General features: G+C 40.2%; 1 protein-coding gene across 12 annotated transcripts in view; it reads right to left on the bottom strand.

Moving 5' to 3' along the window:
• CTNNA2 (catenin alpha 2) overlaps positions 1-27378 on the bottom strand; it is a 1156618-nt gene that overhangs the window by 724571 nt on the left and 404669 nt on the right. For all 12 annotated transcript variants that reach the window (XM_058278991.2, XM_058278987.1, XM_058278990.1 and 9 more), the window contains one exon: positions 25331-25534. In XM_058278991.2, the coding sequence (XP_058134974.1) occupies positions 25331-25534 (204 nt within the window). The remainder of the gene's footprint in view (positions 1-25330; positions 25535-27378) is intronic.

Below are 27378 nucleotides of genomic sequence, written 5' to 3'. Positions count from 1 at the left end.
TCATCTGTAACACCGAGATGGGAATATGCCCGTCAGGAAGATCAAAAGCGGCAAGTGTAGAAGTCCAGCACCGTGGCTGGCCCGGAGTCACCTGTCCACAGTGTGTTTGCTGTTACTATTGTTTTCATATCCTGTGGAGAGGAAAATGGGTTTTCACCAAGGAGACAGGCTAACTCCACTGTTTGCGTCCAGCAAACATCAAACAAATATACCAAGTGTTTCTGTGCATGCCATCATCTCAGCTAAATAATTTCTGAGGCCTGTTTATACGTTATCCTAAATTGCCTCTTCAGAAAGTGATGTTTGACCTCAGTAGGTAGATAGACAATGATGTTCAACTCATCCTTTAATGGGAAACCTTGTTGCCTTCATCCTAAATCGACCTCTTTTCTAGAAGGGTATTTATATTTGGAGTACAGGCTACGGCTAAAAGCATTGGAATGCATTCTTCCCTTCCACCCAAAAATAAGCCTGTTATTATCCTAAGAGGGGAAGTAGGAAGCACTCTCCTGCTTCCCTCCAGAGTGTCGCCTCTGCTGGCCCTGAGCTGGAGAGCCAGGAGGGCAGGTTTTACCAGGGAAGGGCGCAGCTGGCAGTCAGCTCCCCTAAACCACAGGCTCTCACTGCTTGGGAAGCTCCAGGGCTGCAGGGGGCACGTCTGCCGGGAAGTGGTAGAAGGAAAATGAGCTTTGGGCTCACGGAAATCTGGGTTTAAATGCAGGTCCTTCTGAAATAATAACTCTTGTAACCCCAGTCAAGTCAACTTATTTGAGCCTCAGTTTTCCCACCTGCAAAATGGGGACAACTCAAGCAATTTTGCAGAGTTGTGCAGGGTTAAAGATATTATGGGCTTTGAAAGGTAGCCATATTATTGTTGCTATTTATGTTTTGCTGTTGTTGGTATTACTATTATAAAGTCTTGGAAACAGAGCAAGTTTACTTTCATCATCTTAATTCAAACCCACTCAAAGTCAGAGATATGGATAATCGGTAAAGTTAAAATAGTTCATTTCAATAATATTTTTAAACCTTTGATATACGGATTTACATTATTTTAGAATGGGACTGTAGAAATCATGTAACGCTGCTTTCTCATTTTACAGATTTGAAAAATACATATTTGTCAAACCTAGTCAGTTTACTGCAGCTATGAGTATAAAAAACAAAGCTCCTCTTTTCTCACTGTTAGATGGTTTCTACTACCTCATGTGACTTCTTTAAATTTTATTTTATATTTATTATTGATTTAAATGCGTCATACACAATATTATCTGCAGAAGGCATTTAGCTTTCATAATTACTCATTACAACTTGCCAGAACCAAAACCACATAAAACATTAATACAGACAAATGCAGCACAAAATCATTTTACAAGCGCTTAACAGAAGTCTATGTGTGGTAGGGTCAGGCAAAGAACAGGAGTTTCAGAATCTTAAAGACCTTGACTTGAATTTCAATCTCATTATTTGACTGGGCTAGTGGCTTAAACTCTCGAAGACTCAATTTTCCCATTTACAAAATGAAGATAAAAATCCCAGCCTCATAGTCAGGAAGGCTCACTGTGATAACATGTATGGTTCTTGGCACACAATTAGATTGCAGGGAATGTCAGTGCCCTCTCCTACCCCTCTTTTATATCAAACCCATGAACCTAGGACTTACGGCATGCCGTCTACCCAATTTATGCAATAAATACAGTGATGATGATGGTAGCTTGGCCACCAAAAGCTCTCTAAAGAAAAAAAAGATAGCTACGATTATTCAAGCTATCCACGAGCAAAACAAATCTCCAATTAGAGCTAACCAAACTTGTATGCCTGAGGTCTTCTTTGATAGCAAGGAACTAACGTGAAATGACATGGGTACATAAAAAAACAACAGCAAATGAATGACCCGTGGAATATACCCTTCATCTCAGAGAGTGCAGGAATCAGTGCACAGTATCACAGCAGGCTCACTTTATCTGGGCATCAGCAGGGCAATAAAGAGGTGTTATAAGGGTTCTCATGCCTGCAGCATGAAATATGAAGTACAAAGGTAAAATTGATAGCAAGAAGATGCAGTCCCTTTTCAACTTTCTGACCCAATACCTGCGCCTAAGGAAAACCTTGAGTAGCTACCACTGTATTAAAAATTGGCCTGGTTCAAATTTAGATATTCTTCAGGATTCTTATAGCACCCGTTACATGAACTATAAATAACTGTCTTTATTTACACTCTACATTGAGGATCATTTTAATACTGCAAATTGAGTAGTCCACAGTGCCCATAAATGGAGTGTATTTTGCTAAGCAGCCCTTTAACACCAACTATCCACACTGAATGAATAATTTAAAAACAAAATCCAAAACTAAAGGTTCAAGTTACATGCTGCAGAATTAAGAGAATACAGAGAGAAGAAAGAACCTTCCATGAATACTTCAGCGCAGGGGGCTGAGGCATGACCAGGACTAGAAGTCCAAACCTTGAAATAACAATCTCGCTTATGGTGAGTAACGAGTTCACCTGCCCCCTCTCCCTCTTCTGTATTGCAGTTAGATGATTCCTCTGCTCCCCCTGTCCATTTCTTCTCTTTCCTTCCATCATCTTCCTCCCACCATAATAAAGGAGTGCATTTTCAGAGCAGGGGTGGATACTGGAGGTAAAGAGTTCAGAGTTCCAGACGGCTTTCTGGACAGGACCTGCTGCTCATAATTTGCAAACTAGGTGTGTGACAGGATAACTTCCTCCTGGACCCTAAGTGGATCAGGCTTGTCACCACGGGGAACTCAGATCAGAAAGAACCCCAGGATTCTCAGATGTGTGAGGGAGGCTAAACAGCGTGTATACGAAAGTATGGCTTCGGGTAACAACTCTTCTCACCTGAAAGATTCGAGTGGGGGATTTTGGGCTCCTTGACAAGGTAAGGAGAGAGGGATTCTCAGGGGGCACAGAAGATCTTAGACACTCGAATTACATTAGGGGGAGGAACCACTTACCTCATTAAGCTGAAGTCTTTTTATTGCCTTTGGGGAATATCTGTTTATCTTTTTGTGGTTTTTCTGTCCCTCAGCCTGCTTTTTTGGTACTATCATCTGAAAGGTATAAACCAGTATTTCTCAAACGATCTGTGATGAGACATATTCCTTTTTTTTTAGCTTTCAATCTATTTTGCCCTGCTTTACTTTTTGTAAAATTCAATGACACCACTGTATTAATATAAAATTGTTACTGAAGTTTCTAAATGCTGACAAGGGATGTACTTATCTTGCTGCAAACTGGCAATAAACAGTTTATGAGCTGCCGTGGCCCTCAGACCACACTTTGAGAAGCATGGGAACAAACCAAATGAGAAGTACATTCTTCATAATTAAATTTTTTATTGTAAAATGTACCCAATATTCACAACACAAATAAAATTTGTAAAAAGACAGAATGAACTTCAATGAGCTAAAACCCCACCCTAGTGGAGAACTGATTATATACAAAGTTTCCTAGCCACTACTGAATCCAAGGGCATGTGAGAAGCAGCATTGTGCAGGATATTGAAATTATCCATTCCATCTCACGATTTTAAAATTGTGATCAAAATCATTGGATATAAAATAATCATATATTATTTTGTAGTTAAGGCGACAACACACAAAGGTAGAATAAAGAGGCAACTTCTGAGTCTATCTGCTTCCTTAGAAAACAGGAGCTAAGATTTTCTCTGCACTATAACATCTTATTTACTGCTGTGGATTCAGATGAGGCTTGTTCCAAAGACACCCTTCCCCCCACCGTCAATGAGAACATCACATTCCTTTAAGCAAAATATAAAATATTTTGATGCTTGCACAAAGTATCACTCTAGAATTGATCTCCAGAAAAGAATGGACCCACGTGGTGAAGGTTTTTGTGGAACAGAATTGCTTTCCTGGTGACAACCGGGGATAATACAGCTGCCAGTGCAGCCTTCAGCAAAAATTTGCCCAGGATCGTTACCACTAATTAACAAGCAAATGACCTTGGCTTCCAGTAAAGCTGTAGTGGTGGCCAAAGACCAAGTGCCCTTTAGAAATCCAAAATGGTTGTTCTGTCATAAAAGTTTCACCAAAATGAAATCCTAAGTTGACAAAAGTTCTGTGCTTCACTGGATGAGACAATAACTAGCAGTCATGACTGTTTCCAGAAACCAAGGTAAATTTAGGGACACCCTAAGGCTGTGACAACAAAGGCTAGACCAAAGAGTCCTCCCCAATGAAAGAGGAGGTGACTATAACACATCTAATTTCTGTGGTGAGGCAGCAGCACCCTCCTCTTTGTTAAATCTTAGCTAGGAACCTTCCGTCTAAACCTCTAACTTGGCCGGATGCTTGGTAAGCTACCAAGTTGCTCCATCGAGAGACGATGAATAGGCACCATGGAACTGCATACCATTGCCATTCTGGTCATCTCAGAGGCTGAAATCCCCCCTCATCTTGCAAAGTAGGCTCATGTATAAAATGAAATGAAGAAAAACTGGACAAGAGGCATATGAGGGACAGATCCTTTTCTTTGATGATAGTGGCACCAACCAAAGTTCCACGGATGCATTTCTACATGATGATGGAAGTGATAACGTCCAACTAGAAAGAAACCTTAAAGATCGTCCTCTGGGAGGCGGACTTGGCCCGGTGGTTAGGGCGTCCGTCTACCACATGGGAGGTCTGCGGTTCAAACCCCGGGCCTCTTTGACCCGTGTGAAGCTGGCCCACGCACAGTGCTGGTGTGCACAGGGAGTGCCAGTGCCACGCAGGGGTGTCCCCGCGTAGGGGAGCCCCACGCGCAAGGAGTGAGCCCCGTAAGGAGAGCTGCCCAGCGTGAAAGAAAGTGCAGCCTGCCCAGGAGTGGCGCCGCACACATGGAGAGCTGACACAACAAGATGATGCAACAATAATAGAAAAAGAAACACAGATTCCTGTGCCGCCGACAACAACAGAAGCAGACAAAGAAAGCGCAGGAAATAGACACAGAGAACAGACAACTGGGGTAGGGGTGGGGGAGAGAAACAAATTAATTAGTTAATTGAAAAAAAAAAGATCGGCCTCTGGGTTGACTCCCTTGTTAACATCCCTGCAAAATGGTCACACATGCTCGTGCAGTACACAATCTAGAGACGGAGGTCTCTAGAGCAGCTTCCAGTGCCTCATATGATAGAATTTGCTGGAGAGCTCTGGCTATCTAAAACTTTTTACTTTATATTGAACCTAAATATGTTTCCTTGTGGTTTTACATACAACTTTGGAGAGAGACAGAATGCATCTCTCTCTTTCTCTCTTTAACATAAGAGTACTTCAGATATTTGAAGACTACAATCTTCTCACTGTTTTCCAATTGAAAAATCTCCAGTTCTTTCAAGTCTCACTACTTTGAGTCTCTGCTATGCTGGTTACTTTCTGGAGTTCTTTACCAGAAATCTTCCTCTGGAACCAATTTACTAGCAACTTTCTGATATGATTTAACCAATTTCAAATTCAACACGATTCCCCTAGAGCTACCCAGAAAGATCATTAAAATATTTTAAAAGCTGTGTTGAAACCCCAATATCTACCACATCTCCCTGTTAAAGGAAGAAATGAAGTTACCCTTATATGGATTATATTTAGAAAGTCCATGTAGAGTGGTAGTGATAACAAATACTTTATATGTTACCTCACAAGCCATCCCTTGAACATTGTGTTTGACAATTGTGTTGTTATTATTATAAAAAACGGCTGCCAAGTTATTTTACAGCACTGTTGGAAAACATCACTTAATAATGTAATGAGAGGAGAATTACAGTTTACGGTGAGACCCAAAACCAGCCTGAGAAGATCTGACACTATCAAATAAGCCTGTGTTTACATGAAGCTGCTTTGTGGGATCCACCTCCATCACCTCTATCCCCTATGCTAAATCAAATTGACCGCAGGCTGATTGGAAATTGGGCAGACACATCAGTTTTCCCTTCGTAGGTAATAGTTTCTGACTTGGACCACAATAAATCAAATTTCATGTGAATTAGATTCCCCTTAATCCACAAAAGACTTTGTTCCCCCTCCTGTCAAGAATAGCCACAATTTTCAAAATGCAGTTATTTGAAATCAATAAGGAGTAATGGAATAGTATATTGCTGGACCCTACAAGGTATAATTTCCTTGCAGGTCCTAGGACTGTCTCATTTCTTCATCTTTATTTTCCCCTTAGTGTCTAGAAGAGTGTTTAATAATGAGTACCAAATAAATATCTGAACACTGACGACTATCAGGTGCTTAAGTCAGCAGACTGCATGGCAATTACAATCACAGCTGTCACAGGGCAGAAAACTATGTAAAGGTAAGACTCCAGGCAACAGATTATCCTTAAAGGAGATCCTTGAGTTTCTTAAGGGGTGCGTCCTGAGATCTCTGAAATCCCACGGTCACAATCTTTCTCCACCACCAGAATTGAGATGTGCAATTAAAGTATGCCTGCAAAAATTAAACGGCTCTTTCAGATTCAATAAACCCAAGACAAACGTAAATCTTTTCTCTGAAGGCCATTTTTTTCCCCATGAATAAATAATGTCTCCCTGGTTTTAAAAATCATATGTTGAAAGTTACTAGGCACTGCATATTGAGCAGAAAACACCCTCCCAAGAGGGAGACACTGGAGAGTTTGGGAGGCCAGCACATTAGGGGTCACTGGTCACAAGACTCTAGCAGGTGAGGGCCAAACTCAGGCCTCAGCAAGGCTGTAGCACACTTCCCACCAGGGACCCGGGGCAGCTGTGGGTGTTAAATCAAAGACACTAAGGGCCTACTCTGTGAATATAATAAACAGGACATGAGGACAAATATTATATCAGCAAAACATCAGGTGGCAAACTTTTAAATGCGGCTAAATGCTTTTAAAAAAAAAAACCTTACATTGTCAATTAATTTGATCATCCTCAAATCAGAGACATATTAGTTCAATAGGTAATGTCTCACGGAAGTAAGAAAGTATTTCCTCTCCTTAAAAAAATCGGTCATCGGACTACCTCAAAGCCTTTTCTTGTTTATTGGTTTAAATTAATTATTTAATTAATTTTGCTCCCCATTCCTTCTGTCATCTTCTTAGTTCGACACTTTGTCATCTTCTGTCCGGGCTCTCCTAACAATCTCCTAGCATGTCTCCGTGGCCTCCAGTCTCCAGGAGCACGGTCCGAAGCCACCCGCTGCAGGCAGGTGGCTGTTCCCAGGCACTGCACAGGCTATCCTATACCACTCTCATGTTAAAACTCGAACAAAGCAACTTTCAGTAAGTCTCTGACCACCTAACAAAATAAAACCTATATTCCTTAGCTGGCGTTCTAGCCCTCAATAACTTAATCGCAAACTTCTTATGCAAACTCATTTTTCCTCTCTCTAAATTGAAACCTTTGTTCTAATCAGGCCAGTCAACACACCATGTACTATATACTTTCCCATAATGAATTTTACCTTATGTCATTCCTCCCATCTAACATCCTTCTCTACCCTATGTTTTCCTCATTCCTACATACCTTCCAAACAGTTCAAGTGCTACCTCTTCCATGAATGAGTCAATACTTCACCCCAGCTCTCTCTCCATTCGTGATGTCTATCTATTTCTCAGTAGTGATTAGGGAGGGATGTAAGTCTTATAACACTTAAGTGTAGAAAAATAAGTCACTCGTTCTACTGCGCATAATTCTACACATTTGTACCCTACATTAATTCCCAAAACAAAACAAATGCTCAATGAATTCAAATATTCCTTCCAATTATATATATTCCACACTAAATTATATTTTTAAAGAGACAAAATTTCCATTGTCCTTGCCATTGAGTAACTCCATAGCAAATATTTTTTACTTTAATAATTTTATATGTTAAACACATATCCTCAAATTATCAAATATAATTGCCTTTATTGCATTAAAAATGTGACAGCCAGGCCCTGAGCCTCAGCAGTCTTGCAACTCTTACCCTCAGGTTTATTGGACTTACCCCAGCCAGCGAACTGGGAGGTGAAGAAGGTCAACCACCACACCAGGGAGCCAAGAGTGCCTACAACTGCCAGCAGAAGAATTTCAACCACCATCCATGTGGAATCTGAGCCCCCTCTTGATATAGAGGGGGAGCGGACATAACCATCCCAGGGTCCACAGGATAGAGGAATAGAGTATGGATTAGAGTGGACTTACTGATATTCTATTCTGGAACTATTGTGATTAGTAGTGGAAGAAATTATAGCATTGATGTGGAGAAAGTGGCCACGGTACCTGCTGAGGGTAGGGAGAGGGAAGAAGAGATGTGATGTGGGGGCATTTTCAGGACTTGCAGTTGTCCTGGGTGGTACTGCAGGGACAGATGCAGGACATCGTATGTCCTGCCATGGCCCACTGGGTGGACTGGGGGAGAGTATAAACTACAGTGTAAACCATTTTCCATGTGGTGCAGCAGTGCTCCAAAATGTATTCACCAAATGCAATGAATGTCTCACGATGATGAAAGAAGTGGTTGATTTGGGAGGAGTGGCATGGGGGGGGGGGTTATGTGGGGATCTCTTAGATTTTTTTTAATGTAACATTTAAAAAAAAACAGAAAAAAATTAAATAATTGATTTACACAAACGAGTAAGCATTAGTTTTGCAAAACTGAATTGATATAATCTGATTTATTAGTAAAGGGTAGTAAAAGGTCTTCAAGTCATCTGTAGCTCTCAGGGAAAGCAATGTACAGTAAAAAGAAAATAAATGAAATGTCTTGTGGAGATGATTTAGAGTAGTCTATTTATTATCCCTGCAAAATATTACCTTTATATTATTGTACAAATTAAAATGCATGGCAATTTCTACAGAAAATGGTGAAAATGGTGAGTGCACAGAGTTTTAGTTTCAGACTTTGTAATCAGAAAGTTGTTCTTGACTTAAAAGGCACAGGATCAAGTGAGTGCAGAGTGAAGGTAGAAGGCCATGGAATAGCAGATCTGACCAGGGACTGCTGAGAAACTCAAGGCAGGGACAGAGAGGTGGATGGACTTGTTTTCACTTGTTTTGGGAGCTCTTTATCCCACTAGAATAAGATGATAGCCAGAAGAGCGACAAAAAGCCCCGGCCCGGGAGGCTCCGAGTTTGTAGTCACCTCAGTATTTCAGGACAGGTCTATCTGTCTATCTGCAAAGCACTGGGCTTCTCTGTTTCTTCGTCATCTTCAGACCCATGAGTGAAATCACGGATTGCTCAAATTTCTAAATAATTCATATCTCACAATATCTTTCATGTCAATTAACTGGCTATTTCAGACAAATTGCTGTAAGTGTATGAATAAAATGCATCATTATTTTTCAAAATCTGTTTCACCAACTGGATCTTTTTTCCACCTACACTAAAACCAAATATTTAATTCAATCAATATCAGGGCTGCTCAGGATGAAATAAGTGTTTGGGAGGGACCCGAGAGCCACATTCACTTGCTTCCTCTTCACCCACCACTGGAGGTACAGAGGTGCCCAGACTCCAGGAAACACGGTCTAAAAACCAATGAACTGAGAAAAGAGTTTGCGCTTTTTTCTTCCCTTTTAAATTACATGTCAAGCTATATGTGATTTGCTATTAGATAATTTTTGGTTTAGTGAGAATTAGTTGGTGAATGTACTTATTTTGCATTTAATTGAAATAAATTTAGGTGTCATGCTAATGATTAGAAGGTACTGGAGATATAGCACAAGAACTTCCTTAATGACTGTCCCAAATATTGAACATTTCATGTCTCTTGCTCTTTCCACTCTCTTTGGGAGTTGTGTATAATAGTTGTTGTTATTATTTATGACAATATCAACTGATAAAATATCAATGTAGCTGTTTATAAGTGGAATCATCAGGCAATTTGGCCAAGAAAGTGTCAAAGGATATAAAAATGTAAGTGCTGGAATCATGTATAAAATAACACCACAGGGTAAAAATAGCTCATGATACAAATACTAAACTGGCAATGTAACCTTTGGAAAACAAAGAAATTTCAGTCAAATCACCACTTACAAGGAAATTTCAATGACTAAACTCTGTTGCTCTGAGCATGTTGGCAGAGGCCCTTAAAATCGACGTGATGCCAAGAAAATGATTGGTTGAGGTAATAGCATCACACTCAGTCCTCTCTTTATCCAGTGCTATGAATCATTTGTTAAACTATCACGGTATCTTTTGTGAAACTATTATCAGTCAGTAGCTAAGTCAAATACAATATTAAATAGACTCTAAATCAACTAAACATCCTGAATGTTTTTATTTCGTTGCACACACTTCTTTTATATTCATAGTCATACTTCCTTTGAGGTCTAAATGAGACCCAGTGTCTGTAATGCTATTATTAGGAAAGGTATGGACACTCAGCTACACCAAAGACTCGAGATCAAATAGATGCCCTTGTCTAAGCCTCATTCCAACACACTATGTCTCACCTCCACTTTTATCCTAAACTCTCAACTCACTCTGAATATGTGTTTTAATCATCTTGGCTCCATTCATTAACTTGGTCAAGTTATAGTGAAAAACAATATGGCCCTTGGACAAAGGGATGGAAGAAACTTAAATTCCTATTTAGAAAACGCAAGGCCTGGTTAACGATGGCAGATTTAACACACACATTTATCACTGCTCTTTCCCAAAACCCCATTTAAAATGACCAGAAAGCAATTTTCTTTTAAAGGCATCAATCCTCAGGGACAATGACAATAGGAGAAAAGAGCAGCGATATTGTGAAAGATGGAGAGCAGATGGAGGTGCACTAATGCATTTAGCAGGTCTGATAAACCAGTAAAGGAAATGCTCAGAACCAATCGAATTTACACTGCAGAACCCTCAAAGACACAGGAATTCTAGGCATCTGCTTCTTTGGGAAGAAGGAGGAGAAAGGTGAGGTTGACACTCATTTAAAAAGCAGTTAGGGGGAAGCGGGTGTGGCTCAGATGACTGGGCTCCTGCCTACCACATGGGAGGTTGCTGGTTTGGATCCCGGTGCCTCCTAGAGAAGACAGGAAGCTGACGTGATGGGCAGGTGTGGCGAGCTGACGCAACAAGATGATGCAACAAGAGACGTGCGGAGAAACATAATGGAAAACACAACAAAGCAGGGAGCAAAGGTGGCTCAAACCATTAGACACCTCCCTCCCACATCAGAGGTCCCAGGTTCGGCTCCTGACACCTCCTAAAGAGACAAGGAAGACAAACAGACACAGTAAGTGGAAAAAAACAACAGGGTTGGGAGAACAATAAATAAAATAAAAAATAAATCTAAACAAGAAAAAAGCATTTAGACTCCCAGATCCTCTCTCCTACTCCAAGCTGCAGGCAAGTAAGGCTTATTTTGAGAAAAGGGTGGCGTGTGGGTCTTTGGACCCACCAGACTAGTCAAGAGTAGAGACGCTGGGTAGTACACCTGGGGAACTATGGAAGCATTCATATACAAGTGTTTTCTGTAATTGTAATGCTGCTACTGTGGTCGCCTACGTGGTCTCCAGGCTCCATCTGGAGACTGAAGCTATAAGAGATTGCACTGTTGAAAAAAAATCAGATTCAATTGTCTGCTCCTTTAGCACCCTACAGGTTCTTCTTTGGTACTCTAAGGAATTCTGATTACTGTTCCATGATGCTACGTTTGTTTACCTTCTGTTTGGAGATTTGACTGGGTGGTGCTGGGCTCTATGAGATGCTTCAGGAAGGAAGATTTAACTAACACTGAAAGGTCAAAAGACAGCTTAGGAAAGAGTTGGACAAGACATGGTGGGAAGTTTTAAATGGAGAAACAAGGATATCAAGGATCCATGTGTTGTTACACGCAGGTCTGTTTAAATATAAAATGCAAAGTAATGGAAATGGAAAGAATTGAAGAGTGACGATGAGACCACAAGACATGAGTCCAGTTTTAAATAATTATATGACGTTAGGAATGTCCTTAACTATTTGTTTTTTTTCTCAGAAAGCCTGTCCCTCATTTTCATCTAACTGTCCTGAAATCAGAAAACAGGGGAAAATAGATGGTAATCCACCGAGAAAACTGGAAGAACTAAAAACATAAAAGTAAGAAAGTGTTGTGGTTTTATCAGTTTTACAAATGGGTGGAAGATGAGGTACCAGGGGAAAACTGAAGAGATAAGAAGCATAAAAATGTCAATAGTGAAAAAAAAAGATTCAATGTGTAGGATAAAATGTATTTCAGAGAATTTATTTGTGTCTCAAAGATACAGAGAGAAGCACCTTTCCCAAATTATGTGCATTTGCAGGGATCAAAAGAGTGAAATTAGCTACCAGACTACAGGCAACTTAACTAATTCCTTCTAAAACCAACACGAGGCCAAAGTCGTTTTCTTGAGTCAGATGGAAAAGAGAAAGGAAATGTGCAACTGAAAAGGTCTCTACTGAGTCCATGGCAGGAGGTGTGGGAGGATGACTTAGAGGGTGAAGATGACAGAATAAATAACACTTCGCGAATGTGAGTAATAAAACTAAGAAAAAGGGAAATCATAACTGTCTCTGAATGTAATAATGTAGATTAAGTCAGGTGTTCCCTAAGGCTGGCCTAGACCAAGGCTGGTGCTAGGCTGGTGCTGGGCTGCAGGCAGACAGCTTGCTGAAATACAGACCCCATCCCCAGAAATCCTTTTGTATTGGACGGAGATAAGGCCCTGGAATAGGTGTTTTTCAAAATCTTCTCAGGTGGAACTCACTTGTACAAAGATTTTAAGAATCTCCCAGTCATTCAGGCAAATGGTTGCTTCCTCTTGGAAACAGTTTCCTAAATAGACACACACACACACACCAGTCCAAAGTTCAAGTCAAGGTATAAACTTGAAAAGGTAAAGCTTTGGGCAGATGCTATAAACTTCTCAAGTGCAGCCAAACCATTAGAGTTAGAAGAAAATACAATCAGCAATTCAGCTGTTAAGGAAAAGGATTTTGAAGAATCTTCCATGAGACTGGATTTTTAATTCTGGCTTTTATTGTAAGATGGATGATAAATTACCCTTTTATAAAAGGAGGAGTAGATGTGTAAGAAGAGGTGTTTTGATGGAGGTGAAGGTGGAGACTTAGAAGCTTTGAAAAAAAAAAAACTGCTACTCGAATGAGATCTCGCAAGTGAGCTGCTGGCTCAGATTTGCTTGTCTTTTTCTGAGGTACTCAGAGAGGAGATTAGCCATGCGGCTTCGCCAGTCTCCTCCAAATCCTGAGTGTCCAGGCTGAGTAATACACCGCTCAGTAAGACTTCCCAGGAGATATTTCACTTGATGGCTTCTTACGAAAGTATTTATCTTCATTCACAAAAAGAAAACCCATTTTAAACCCATGCTGTATTAAATCTGCTCTTGATTTGATCCGCTGACTTATTCCATCAGGGTTTTCCTCACTTGCCTGTTCAAAAGATTCACTTGAAGTACTTGCTAAACTTAGAGAGCCTAAGCCTCTTCTACGGGAGAATGTGTTTCTGTTGTCTGGTTTGGACTCTGGTTTAGAGTGCATAATTTATGTGCCAAACTGACTTAAGACCATATTCTTCCATTGATTTGGGGGGGGGGGCTACATATTAAAATCTCTTTTGTGCCATTTTTTTATTTATGAGGTCCTGGGGACTGAACTCAGGACCTTGTACATGGGAAGCAGGTGTTCAACCCATGAGCTACATCTGCAACCAAAGGAGAGTTGCTTTTTAAAATTTGCATGCTTGTTTGTTTTTGTTTCTAGGAGGTAAAAGGGATTGAACCCAGGACCTTACACATGGGAAGCAGGCACTGAACTGCTTGAGCTACATTTGCTCCCCTCTTTTGCCCCTTTTAGGGAGTGATGAGTGGGAAATTCCCAAAGTTCTCAGTCCAGGCAAAGGAATGCTACAGGAACTAAAAATCACCAAGGTCATCCCAGGCCTTCACACACAAACCCAGGAACTCATGCCCAAACAGGCCATGTTTCCACTGGGCAGGAAACACTTAAAATGGCAGAACCAAAAGTGAGCTGGTTGGTGGAACTCTTTAAACTGAAAAGCAAGCAAATTAGAAGCTTGGTATCATTTTTATCTCTATTAATATTTCCTGGGGCCATTTCTGGCCTTTCTGGAAAAAAATCACAATTGGTCTCTTCCAGGGCCTCACATCAAGCTTTAACAATAGGAAAAAAGGTGGGGAGACATGAGAGAGCCAAGAATAGTTCACCTTAGCTAAGCTAACAGTTTTATCATGACAGGAAAATATCAAAGAGTGACAAACCATTTTGTTCCACGATATGGGATTTGATGGACACAAAAAATATAGTTTGTGTTGCTGCTGTCATGGCTTATTGTTGTTCTCGTTGTTGTGTTTATTATTATAGGAACATAAGAGGGAATCCAGTTACTCATCCCAGTAATATCTATTCAGGTAAATAAATACGTGAGGTATGACCTAAGTACTGAAGATGGGAACAAACCAACAGTGCTGTTCTTGGATGTTGATATTCCCATGGAGGAGAAGATAAAAATATAGACATGACATGTGGCAGGCACTATGACAAACAAATATGACTATGTGATGAAGAGCAGCATATTTGAGCTGATACTTGAAGGAAAAGGAACAATCCAAAAGAAAATTAGGAAAGAACATTCCAGTCAAAGGGACAGTTAAGTGCAAACTCACTGAAGCAGCACAACATGAGTGGTGTGGTGAAGGCGAGGACAGGAGTCATTGCCGTGCAATCTTCAGTTCTTAAAGTGTAACAGTTTCTTGAATGAATCAAGGAGAACACTGTTCAGGATGGCAACAGGCAGCATCAGAACCAACAAAGAGATGTTTGTGGCTTTATCTTTGGAACAGCCCATTCTTGAACAAGAAACCCAAAGTTCTAGGCTCCCCATATCATTTGGAAACACAAAGGAAAATGATTATACAGGCTTATCAGTTTGGTCATGGAGTGTTGCCTACCATTCTCTCTGAAAGTCTCTGTGAGCTCTTCCTTCGAACACCAGAAATGTTCTTCCAAGGAGATCAACTGGTGCTATGTAGACCGCCTTAACTAGGATGGCCGAAAGGATGCCTCTGCTGCCAACTCGGTCAACAATCACTGTTCATTAAGTCACAGATAGCTCCTTACTATCTCATGAATGTTATTTGCTCTTCTTCATCATCTTGATTAGCATGGTATGATTCAGAACCAATTTTCAGGATTCCATTAGGGTGTTTGTTTTATAAGGAGAGAATTTGGCTAGAATTCTGAGCAGGGAACTTACTTTTGCTGTAAGGATATATATTTTCATCTTCTGTTTCCTTTGATAGATTTTCTTTCTTTCACTGAAAAGAGTTCCTTATAGAGGTCTATCATAGATAAAATGGCTGGCATCTAACTGGGTGGTTGCTAAGCATCAAAATGGTACAAGCTTAGTATAAAGAGACTTGAGACTCTTGATGTGAAAAGTGTGATTGTCTTACTAAGACAGGTAACTGTGTAGATGTGGGAGAAACTAAAAATGGCCTATATCCCATCTAAATGATCTGGGTGCTATCATCAGGACTACAGGTCCCTGAATGGTGCCCCATAAATTAGGCTTTCTAACTTCCCACCAATAGGCACCCATGGTTTGGCACCAGCAGCACAATGCTGAAGAGCAAAAGGCAGGTGCTCTCAATTACCAGGTCCCCTTCATCCCATTAGCCCAGGCTTGTCGTAGCTAAGGACTTCTTGTCCCACCCCTTAAGGTAAATCCAGGTCCCTCAGTAACCACAACTGCCAGTCCCACTTCCCAAGCTTGTCCAGTCAATTCTGACAGTCTCCTGATACTTCATTACATTTCTAGTGCTCTCTTCAATTTTTAAAAAGTGTACCCATCATCTGTATCTAAAATTGCAATAGTTGCAACATTTGTGGATCTGAGTCTATAGTTCATTGTTTTTGTCAGTTTCTATTTATGGTGGCTTGTTTCATGTTATCTTCAGTGATTCTGGAATATTAACCTCAGTTCTTTGTAAATTCATTGAGACCTGGGTTTGAGCTTTCATCTTCCAAAGGGGATTGGTCCTTGCTTCTGCCAGGCACCTAGCAACCCACCAGCCAGAATGCCTTCAAATGACATTTTAGATAAACCTCAGGCCATGCTGGAATATAGATTCTGGTTCCAAACCTGCATGATTGTGAGTTTGTGGACAGGAATCCTCAGGGATGGGGGTGGTTGTTCTTTCCTCTTCTTGAAAGCCCAAGACAGCACATATTCTCATTGTTTCTCTTTATATGAAAGGTTTACTTTCTTACCTTTTTCCCTAATGTTGTCCTCATCTGGGAATCCAGACTTTATACTGAGGTACTTCATCTGCCTGGTCTTCTACCAACTGGTCACCAGGTTTTGCCTCCTGGTTTTTGCACATGTGCCCCTTTTAAAGTCCAAGTCTAGGCCATGAGAAATCTGAAGACATATCTCAGTTTTTTGTTTTCTTGTCATTTCTTGCCTCTGAGCAATTCTCTTACATGCCTGTGAGTTCATCCATGCTTTAAAATTCCACCAGAAATACAGTTGGTAGAAGGAAGAAATGGAAGGAGTAAGGAAGGAAGTGAAGAAGGGAAGGGAAAGAGAGGGAGGGAAGATGGAAAAATGGGGAGAAAGAAAGACAGAGAATTGCTCAATATTGCTTTTCCTCCATAGAGAAGTGAACAGTAAAACTCTGAAGTTGTTGTGATCTTCATTTCCTGGACAATGTATTAAAGAATTAAGACATGAAGACTCATTTTGATGACAAGGCTGTTTTCCCAAAAATTTCCTACTCAAGAGATTATCATCTCTTCACCTTTGTTAACCGGCTATATAACATCACTAGTTAATAAGTTTTTTGCTGGATCCCAGCTAAAGTAGAGGAGCTCACAATAGAAAGAAATTCCTATGAAGATCCTTGAGATCTATCTTCAGCCAGGGTGGGTCCTCAGCCTGCCAGGGTGTTTGTTGAACTTCTAAAGTTATATCCTGGGTAACCACTCTGAACTCTTCAGAGCAAATCTAGCTTCCATAAAAAAGATAAGGGCATCTTCTAACCTCTAACCACCAACTTGAAATCTAAACCTAAGCCCCAAGAGCTACTGAGGAACAATTTAGAACTCCAGGGATAGGGCCATACTAATACAATGTACCAGGAGCTTTTCCCATGCTTACGTTCTTACAATTTCAATCTCTCTTGGGATTATCCATATCTATAGGAACCAGAGTTGGGAACCAACCTTCAAGGGAGGATCCTGGCCTTTCTCTCTCAGAAGCCTTAGAAACATGAGAGGAAGGGAAAGCACCTCATCTCCAAACTTGGACAAGGTGCCCTGCCTCCCACCCCTGAGCTGAGAGGCCTTATCTTCTTACTGCTTAATCTTATTTCCCAGAACTGCCAGTGCAGGCATTTCTACTAAAGTCTCTCAAAACCAGCTCATTTTATAAGGGCTTTCATTCATTTGTTCCTTGGACATGTTCAGTAGCAGCAGAAAAGGCAAATAGGAACATGGAAGCAGGTATGAGTTTTCTTTGACACTGAACTTTCTGACTGTCATCATCTTATTTAGTCTTCAAGCATACCAGTAAGGTGGATTCTGTTATCACCATTTCACAGCTGAGAAAGTTGGGGCTCAGGGAGTCTCTCTGTCCTTTTTAAGTTTATGTACTTAACATGTTATAAAGCTGGGATTTTAATCCCAGTACTGATGACTACAAAGCAGAGGTCTGTAACCTCTGCTAAACTATCCAGAGTTAGGGATAGGGGAGGGATTTAGGAAGGAAGGGTCAAGGAGATTGTGTGTGTGAGACTAGACTGAATTTATAGTTGAACTTGATGATCTCAAGGAAGCCCATTGATTTAGACTCACCTGTCCCAGGATGCTGTTAAGTCATTTAATTGCATGCCAGGAGCTAATAATAAATGACAGCAAATATGTGTATGGCAGGCTATATTTTAAAAAGACTGTTAAGTCCCTTTATATTTGCCCCCACTTTGAGTCTTTTAAGATCTAAGAAGACCTGCCATGTTCCCACAGGTTCTGGATGTTACCTACACCATGCACCATAGCTACGATGGTAACAATGTTCAGATCAGCCCAAAGCCAATTTGCCAAAGGGATTTGCTCCTGGAGCCTCTCAGAGCCAATGTGCTTGTGCTCTGAGGGCCAGTAGATCTCAACACACTATGCCTCACACTCTCACCCTCACTGTTCTCCCCAGGGAGAATGTCCTGCCTGCATCTTGAGCATTCCTCCACCAACTATGCATGGGTCAGAATTGCCCACCATCTCCCTCCTTGCAAGCCCACTGTCTTCTGAGATCCCATTATAATGAACACCACCAAACACAACTAGGAAAGGAACAAAATAAGAAAAATATATTAAGAAGGAAGGTAAGAAAAAGTCCAGCCCTGCTGAAAACTACCTAGAAATGCAAGCAAGCAAAATTGAAAGTCCCATAATTCATGGACAGAAGACTAAAGCACCATCCAAATGACTTCCTAACCTAACCACATTTACGATGGATGATTAGATTCAAAAGAAGGTTTTAGACTTTGTAGAAAGAGTTGGTAAGCCAGTTGTACTTTTTCGAGGAAGAATTATCAACCAAAAAGAAATTTTAAAAATGGTCTCTTCTTGGAAGCAAAGGTTTTTAGATAAGAAACCTAATTGCACCAATGATTTTTTTTACAACCAAAGACCATCTTTCTTTTACTTTAATGCAGCTCACAAAGTATCCAAGTAAAAGAAAAATATTCAAGTAGCATTTCTAAATACTGGCAGTAATCTAGAAAATGTCATCGAAAATACCCCATAATAGCAACAGCATTATTTTTCAAATGCCTAGAATATACCTAAAAAAATTGTGCACCCATGAGGTGAACTTTAAAACTTTACAAAAAACCTAAGCTGTACTGTCCAATATGGAAACCACTAAGCACATGACTATTTAAATTGAATTAATTAAAATTACATGAAATTTTAAAATTCAGTTGCAGTAACCACATGTCACATGCTCAATAGCCACATGTTTGAGGGCAGAAAACAGAGAGGGAAGGAGAAAAGAGGCAGATAAGAAAAAGGAAAGGAATAATTTCTCATCATAGCTACCGAATTTAAAATTTTAGGAATCTTACCCTTGACGGAAGTTACTAATCCCATTAAATTAACTCAATTTCCCACCCAACTGGAGGTCATTATGGGAGTATGGGCAACACTGGATCACATGTGGGTCAAATGGGTCCCTCAAGCATTTTTAAACATTACTTTCTATTCCACTTTAAGCCAAATCTTTAAATAGAGAAATGTATAATTAACCCAACTGATTTTTACTAATTGCATGCCTCATTCTACGTAATAACAGGAAGGAGAGAAAAGAGAAGCTCTAGCCAATACTGGACAAAAATGTTACATTCAATCAATATTTGGCTATATTCTTAAGTGATCACGAGTCAGAATCTTTCCTACATTTTCATATGGAAGAAATTTGATAATATAGTTTGACTAAATTCCTATCACTAAGTTATCTTTTGGATGGCACTTCCCATCGAAAGCTTTCAATGTATTCTCTGGTACCCTAGATCAAATCCAGTTCTTGAACTCTTCCTATTGTCCTGGGACCTTTTCTCCTAGTACCACATATAGCCATCTTAGACAAATTTTGATAAATGGAAATCAAGCTTATACATGAATGAATAAAATACAGAAAAAAAAGAAGGCATACGAAAATTTTAAGTAGAATCTCAGAAGCATTCAAAATTTCTTTATGTACAAAATTCTGAAACAAGGAGAGTTTTCAGGGAACCTGTAAACCATATAAAGTGTAAAGTTGTATCCTCATTGCTTTCACCCTACCCCTTCAGTCAAGCTTTGGGTCAAATAGAACTTCACCTGATCAGGGCAAATCTCCCCTGCTTATTTTTTCCCCAACATTCTTCTTTAGAAGGACACTAATAATGAATTTCTCCTATAATAATCATTACATATGTATATAATAAAATGCTATGCAGTCAATAAACACAAGGTTAGAAAAAGTTTATTATTATGATCACAAATTCACATTATATTAAATAAAGAAAATAGAGTACAAAACACCATTTACAATATAAGTCCATTTTTTAAAAAAGATCAAGGCATAATGTCTATGTGTGTGTGTAAATACACCACATATATAAGCTTTAAAACACTATAAAGATATACACAAAGTAATTGACAGTGATTATTATTAGGAAATACGATTATGGATAATTTTTATCTTCTTTCTTTGTTTTCATCCTTATGATGAATATATATCTCTTTTGCCTTATAACAAATCATGTAAAAGCTCACTGTGTTCAGAGGTCCATGGCCCTGGATATCACTTCATGTATTACTCACATAGCGCTATGGAGTGATGGACTTCAGCTTTGCTGTGGTGTGGGCCCCAGAAGTGGCTAGAAAGAACCTTTCTGGATATCATTTCAGGCCTCGGGCCCTCTTGAATGGGCTCTACCAGGAAAGCCCTTCATTGAAATTCTGCTCTACAGCGAAGGCTCTGACAGTGATGTTTCAGGCACTTGGAATATGTGCGTATCTTCCCACATTCAGTTGTCCTTGTGTGCTTTTTACTTACGCATTCTATTAATGCTTTATAAATGGTGGTTTGCTCACTCCAGGGATCCACTTAGGTGCCTTAAAAGATCTGGAAAAAGTTGGATTTTAGTATCCTTTTAAAAAACGCATAACTAATTTTTTTTTTTTTAAACACAATTAAAAAATAACCCGCCACATTTTAACACAGCAGGGACTGCCAAATCATTACTTTATGCCACCAGGTTCTCTGCCATCATTGTGCAAATGATTGAATTTCAATAGTGTGACTGTTTAAGAAAATTAGAGCCCTGCATTGGTTTTTAAAAAAGATTGAATGCTACATAGAATACCTATGAATGTAAAATTGAACTAGGTGGTACAGCATCACAACACACAACGAGGTCCAGGTACATCTGTTCATCACATGCGCTTATCAAGGCCAAATCGTGAGTTGTGCATGAAGAAGTAACAGGTTAGTGCATGTCCTTATAATCCTGCATTTATAGCTTTAGTACATAGACTATTATCTTTTTCTCCTTAAGAGTTCTGCATTGTAATTGTCATACTTGGAATCACTATTACATTTTTCTTGCCTTTTATATTTACATGAAGGTGAACTGTACTTAAAAATTTTTGAAACAAAGTTTTTTTACTTAACTCCACTTTTCAGTATACTCCATCTAGCAGAGTATTGGGCATTGCAGAGGAAGCTACTGCCAAATTGTTGCTTCATCTGCGTAAATCAGAACTGTCCATGCAACTCAAGACAAATGAAGATATCAACTAACCAGCTATCAGTTGTAGCTGATAACAACCTCAACTCTCATTCGCAATGTCCAATGTCCATTTTATGGCCCTAAAATAGACACATTCTTCTTACTGGTAACTTTATAAGCAAATTCTGTTTAAAATATAATCAGAATTTGAACACTTAGCTCCATTTCTACCTCTACCATGTGGCCTAAGCCACCAACCTCTCCAAATTATTACAGAGCCTCTCTGCATGTCCTCTGTTTCATACCCCTTTAATCCCAGCAGCACGTTCTCAACTCCTAAATTGTAGCGTTTTCTGTCCAACACTCTCCAGTGGCTTCTTGTTTGGTTAGAGTGAAAGTCAAATTCCGTTTAATTGTCCACAAGGGTCTGCACTTCTAATGCTCTGTCACCATCAACTACGTCCCTCTTCCCCACTTGCAGCGTTCACAACGGCTCCCCGTGGCTCCTCGACACACCGGCAACTCTCTCAAGGCCCTTGACCTTGCTGTTCCTTCCACTGCCAGGTGCTGCTCTCCCTCATCTCCAAAGGCCTTGATCAAACGTCATCTTCTCAGGGGCCCCAACCAGGCCACCCCTATCTACAAGTACACTCCATGCGCCCATCTCTTAGTTTTCCAATTTCTACAGCACTTGTCACAATCTGAATTAACTCTTGTTCAAATGATTTATTTATTGTCAATCAATCCCCTCCCACTAGCACATACATTCCATGAGAGCAGAGAATTTTATCTGTGCTGCTCCCTTCTTCCCTCCCATACAAAGGTCTTGAACGACCCCTGGCACAAATTAGTATGGACACAATATTTATTTGTTGGATGAACAAAGTCGTCTAAATTTGAGTCCATAATAAAATTCATACCGATTAAAAATGATATATAATTATTTTCTATCATGTGGTCTCTTTTTTTAAGATTATGTTTGACAAAAGAAAAAGAGTCTTACATTACAAAATTATTTATTTTGGAGAAAAGTTTACATCTTCGTTATGATTTGGAACTATAGTAGTCAGTGCAGCACCCAAAGAAAATGCAAAGTACTAGCCCGAAGAACACTTACAGTCACTCATCCTTTGAAAAAGAGTCTCTCTATACCCTCTCTCTCCATATACATACAATAATGACATTCCATTTAAAAGGGGGTTATTTCTAAGAAATGTCTCTCTTTTGCTTATATATTAAATTTGATAAAAACAACTTATGGCTACCCAGAGATTTACTAACACTATTCCAACAAGCTTTTATAACTTTTACCACACAGGGTTGTTCACCCACACTTTTCTCCCATGTCATTAGTTTCTTTCAGTTGTACACTTTTTGTTTCATTTCAAGTCACACACAAACTCCTAATAACTTGCATATACATTTGTGGAAATATTTAGCATACAACTTGCACCCTCTTGAGCTCAGTGTAACCCATGAGCTAAACCATAGTCCATGACCCATGCAAATGACTCTTTCCTCATCATTTAGTGCATGGCTGCTCTTCCCATCGCCCTCCATTTCCTACCACACTTGCACATATATTATTTTAAAACAGCTTCGGTTATAAGTGAACACCCGACTACACTGAGTGCTTATCAGGGACAGATCTGGAGATGTTTAAAATTCAGAAATGTCACTTGTGTAATTTTAAAAATATTTTCTTCTGAGTCTAATGGTTTTTTTTTTTTCCCTAATGCTGTTGCCTAATAAGTAAGATGAAAATCTATAGGGTAATAGCATGATAATACCCTTATTCTTCGAGATTACAAAATTGAAAAATATCTTATAACTGCCAGACACAATGCTCTAATTTACTGTTTGCTGTTAAATGTAACAGACTGTTAATCTACGCATAGTTTTGCATATATTAATATATGCTATATTAAAACAGATACAAACTGATTTGTGGCAGGATAGATGAGTACATGGGCAGAGATTATGGAGCTGGTTTAGGTGCATCCAATTCTATCTTGAAACCACCAAGTAAGTGTAATGTCCAACTAAATTTTAGAGTTTACATAACAGTCAAATAGGGGGTGTTTATTTCAATTTTTGAGCCTGAAGTTTCCATGTGAAAATAATGTGCATGCTTTGAAAATTTAAGCACAATGCCCATCTATGTATTATTATCCAAAACCATGTCAAAATAGAAATTATGTTTTCGATAAAAGTATAAAACATTCCTGGAATGCAAGGTTATGAACAAAAAAACAAGCACCTGGAGCCAATAAAATATAAAAACCCATCAACTCATTAGATCTGTACAAGTTCACACTGAAAGAAAAACTTCCACTTGACAGGTTTCTAGTCACCAATCTAAAAATTCTATGTCACACCATGATCAGCTCTTCTGTAATCAAATTCTGATTTCTGTTCACAAGAACATACTTTTTTTTCCTTATTTCTTTACACCGATATCTTAGCCATCGTTGTAAGCTTTGTGCTCTCGACTGTTTAACTGTGTTTTGTTCTACTTTTTTCTTTGGCAATAACTATACATTGATAAAAGAAATATCAGCAAGCCTTAATAGAAAACCAACTCCACACACAAGTCATTAAACAGCCACATTGTCTTAAAACCAACAACGACAAACACACAGGATCCCAGCTCCTAGAAGCATTCTTTTGGGATAAATCTGCTATTCCAAAGATTTACTCAGGGTGAGCAACACTGGCAATCAACCTTTTTAGCTGAACCTGACATAACACCCATAGACCAAAGTCACGGACAAGGTTTGTCGTCCAGGGAATTCATCTTAGGCAGGAGTCTCACCAGCAGACACATGCAGGACACAGCCACACCCAATTCACTGCATGCCCCAAATGGGCAAGTCTCCCAGAGTCAAAGAATCTGAAAGTTCACGGGAAGGAAATACTTTTTAGAAATTTTGTAGGGAGTTCTCCTTGGACATCTTTTTACTCTCTAAATAAAAGCTACATGGAATATCCTTAGGTCATAGCGATGTCACTTTGCTGTAATCTAAAAGCATTTTTTAAAAAATAAAGTGCATTACTTTTTTTGAAAGTTATCTGGAGAGTCCCGCATGATGAGCACTCTCACTGACCACGCTGGCTCCTGGGCTGCATGTCCGTTAGAGATGGCAATGGAATGCAGGGGAAGCACGACGAAGCCAGGGGGTAAGGGCTGGCAGCGCTGCCCCCGCCTTGTCACCAGAGATTCTTGTGTGACCCGGCATGTGCCGGGCCCAGATGCTCAGCCGTCCTGTTACCTACAGGACCATTCTCCAGTATGTAACAGCAAACCTTACTCTACCCACCATGTTCCACTTTATCGTGAGTTCCATCAAACCCAGGAGTCCAAAAGAAGAGGGGCTCTGGATCATCCACTGCTACCAGCACTGAGCCTCCACGTCCCCTCCGCTGAATGAAGGGAACAGAGCGATGAGGCCATAACCCAGTGCTTTTCAAAGCCAGGAGCATCAAATTCATCTCTCTCTTGCCGTTGTCAGTCGAACAGCCACCACCAGGGCTTATCCCTGGAGGAGAGGACGGCTACTGTGTGTGCTGCAAATCTAGGTGTCACTAACATTTACTTGAAAACGTTGGAGATGTGCTCTCATGAGAAATTCTAATTGTGTAAAGAGCCAAAAAAGATTCTCCCTGTTTTGCTGTAGTCAGAATTTTTTTCTGCCTTACCCATCCCTATAGGAACATTTCAAAACTTATTAACAATTCTTAAGGATGAAGATTAGCATCTATAGCAATGGTCTGTGTGCTTTTTTTTTCTTTACAGAGAGGACATAGAACACCTTTAGACGTTCCCATCAACCATCTACTTGTACCAATTCAAATCTTATCTCCATCAAACGGCAGACACTTAAATGTCCGAGAAGGAATCACTCAAGGAAAAAGCCCGGTTTCCTAAGACTTCACTCGCCACCAATCTCTTCCACACTGAAAACGCATTCTGAGACCACAGCAGGCCCGAGCTCTTGGGGGAGCACCTCCTCTTTTCCTGCCAGCATGCTTTCCACGAGCCACGGGATCGCGCACTGAACGGCCCGAGCCCCGAGCGGCGCGCGCGCGACTTACGTTGTTCATGTACTCGCTGAGCAGGTCCTGCAGCGCCTGGCGCACCGCGTTGCACTCGGCCACGATGCGCTCGCGCCGGTCGTCGCGCGTGCACGAGGAGTCTGCCATCAGCGCCGCCCCGCTGATGATGCTCTCCAGCCGCTCCTCCAGCGACGGCCGGAACCTGGCCTCGCTGAACGTCATGGGGTCCAGGATGATCTTGTTCTGCAAGGAACACGGCGAAAGAACAACAGTGATAAATGAGCAGAGAGACCGCTGCCTTTTGCACCCTCTCTCCAAGTGAGAACTCTCTGAGGCTAGAGCAAGACTCCCCTTGGAGAGGAAACTGGGTATTTCAACAGAGTCTAAAGTGGCCTTGACAAAAGTACCAACTCTTTGTAAAATACGTTGCCCGAAATCTAATCTTCAGGGAGAAAAGAGTACATCTTGTTGGAAGGAAGACTGCGTCCTTGGCAAAGTGTATTTCAATGCCTTGACGGAAGAGTTTTCAAATGAGACTGTGACACTGGATGGGCCTTTTTAAAAAACACATGGCCTTCCAGGAAAGCACATAGGAGAAGAGCAGTTTGGGGGGTTATGGGAATATTTTAGAGTCTCAGACTTGGGACGAGATATGTAATGCAGAACACAGAATGCATTACCTGTGAGGGGTACGCATTGCATCTTCCTCATGAGAAGAGGACAGTATTGTGAGTCTCTTGAAATTTTGTCAAATAACTTTCAACAGATATATTCAAGGCAGGTTAATCTCCCACTAGAACTATCTTTTATGTTGTTACTGTGGGAAAGTGTGGGAGAGGTAGAGAGGGAGGCACATGGGACTCCCCTACATTTTTTATGTAACATTTATGTAACCTAAGTATCTTTTTAAAAAATCCTATTAAAGTATTTTGAAGAAAGAACTAATATATTTTATATAAAAACGAGTCTTTAAGAAAAAGCATTCATAACGTGTTGGGTGTGTGTCACAATTAAATGACTGTATCCTGATAAAAGGATTAAATGTGGTGAAGAAGCCTAGATAAGGGGAAAAGAAGAGTTGCTTCCTAAAGAGAAGGCATCACAGAGAATGCAGATTTGGTTTCGCTTCTGCTAACTTTGAGAAGCCTGGAATTTTGTACATGGTGCTGTCTCGAGGTGGATAGAAACATGCATCCAGCATTCAGGAGATAAACCAAACTTTGGGACCTGAAAATTGCTGGGCATCCTTGGACATAAGGAAGTGAATGACAGCCCAGTAAAGTGAATAGAGCAAGGAAAGCAGATTAAAGTAGACACAGTTACCACTGATTTCCAATGGTACACAGACGCATAAGGAATAAAGAAAAAGACAGAAAGCACAGTCAGAGTGGTAGGAGCAGAACCTGCAGAATACGATTCCCAAAAGTTGGAGTTGTAGAAAGACTGATGAAGTGTGTGATAATTCCTGGTGTGAAATAGAGAGGAGAGGCAGACTTGACCCAGAGGCTGCTTTCTATTGGGGAAGCCTATTCTACTCGAAACACGGCAGATCATTCCCACAAAGTTAACCAAAGTGGAATGACCTGCTGCCAAAAATGGTGGGCTCATCTTCATTAGAAGTGTATGTTCCTAAAGTGCCAGGACCAGAGATGCGAGGATGGAATGGAAGGTCTTCCAACTACTTGCCACTCCTTTACAGTTTCCTTTGAGGGACTATTCCTTAAATGCTCATCAAATGAAAAAAGAAAGATTATTAGAAGCCACTATTTGTCATAGCTACAAATATAATGAGAACGGCGAATGATAGTAGATCATTTATCAGCCATCTGCTGAGAACTTAGTATCTCCCTATACAGTCTTTAGTGACGGGATAAAAGGGATGATGAAAGACATGTTTGTGATTCTTTTCATTCTAATTGGGCATCAAATAATGGATTAGTTACTGTATAACCGGTCTGGCTACATGCTCTGGAAAGATTTGTCCTCCAAAGCATCCTACAGTAATTGCTGTACTGGGAGAAACAGTGGCTTTGATTATCAAATTCTTGTTAAAAATGCAAATCTCCGTAGCAGAGAGATCCTTTCGG

The sequence above is a fragment of the Dasypus novemcinctus genome, chromosome 17 (genome assembly GCF_030445035.2).
Source record: "Dasypus novemcinctus isolate mDasNov1 chromosome 17, mDasNov1.1.hap2, whole genome shotgun sequence".
NCBI classification, from domain to species: Eukaryota; Metazoa; Chordata; class Mammalia; order Cingulata; family Dasypodidae; genus Dasypus; species Dasypus novemcinctus.
Note: the sequence above shows the minus strand (reverse complement) of the source record. Positions and strands in the feature narration are given on the sequence as shown.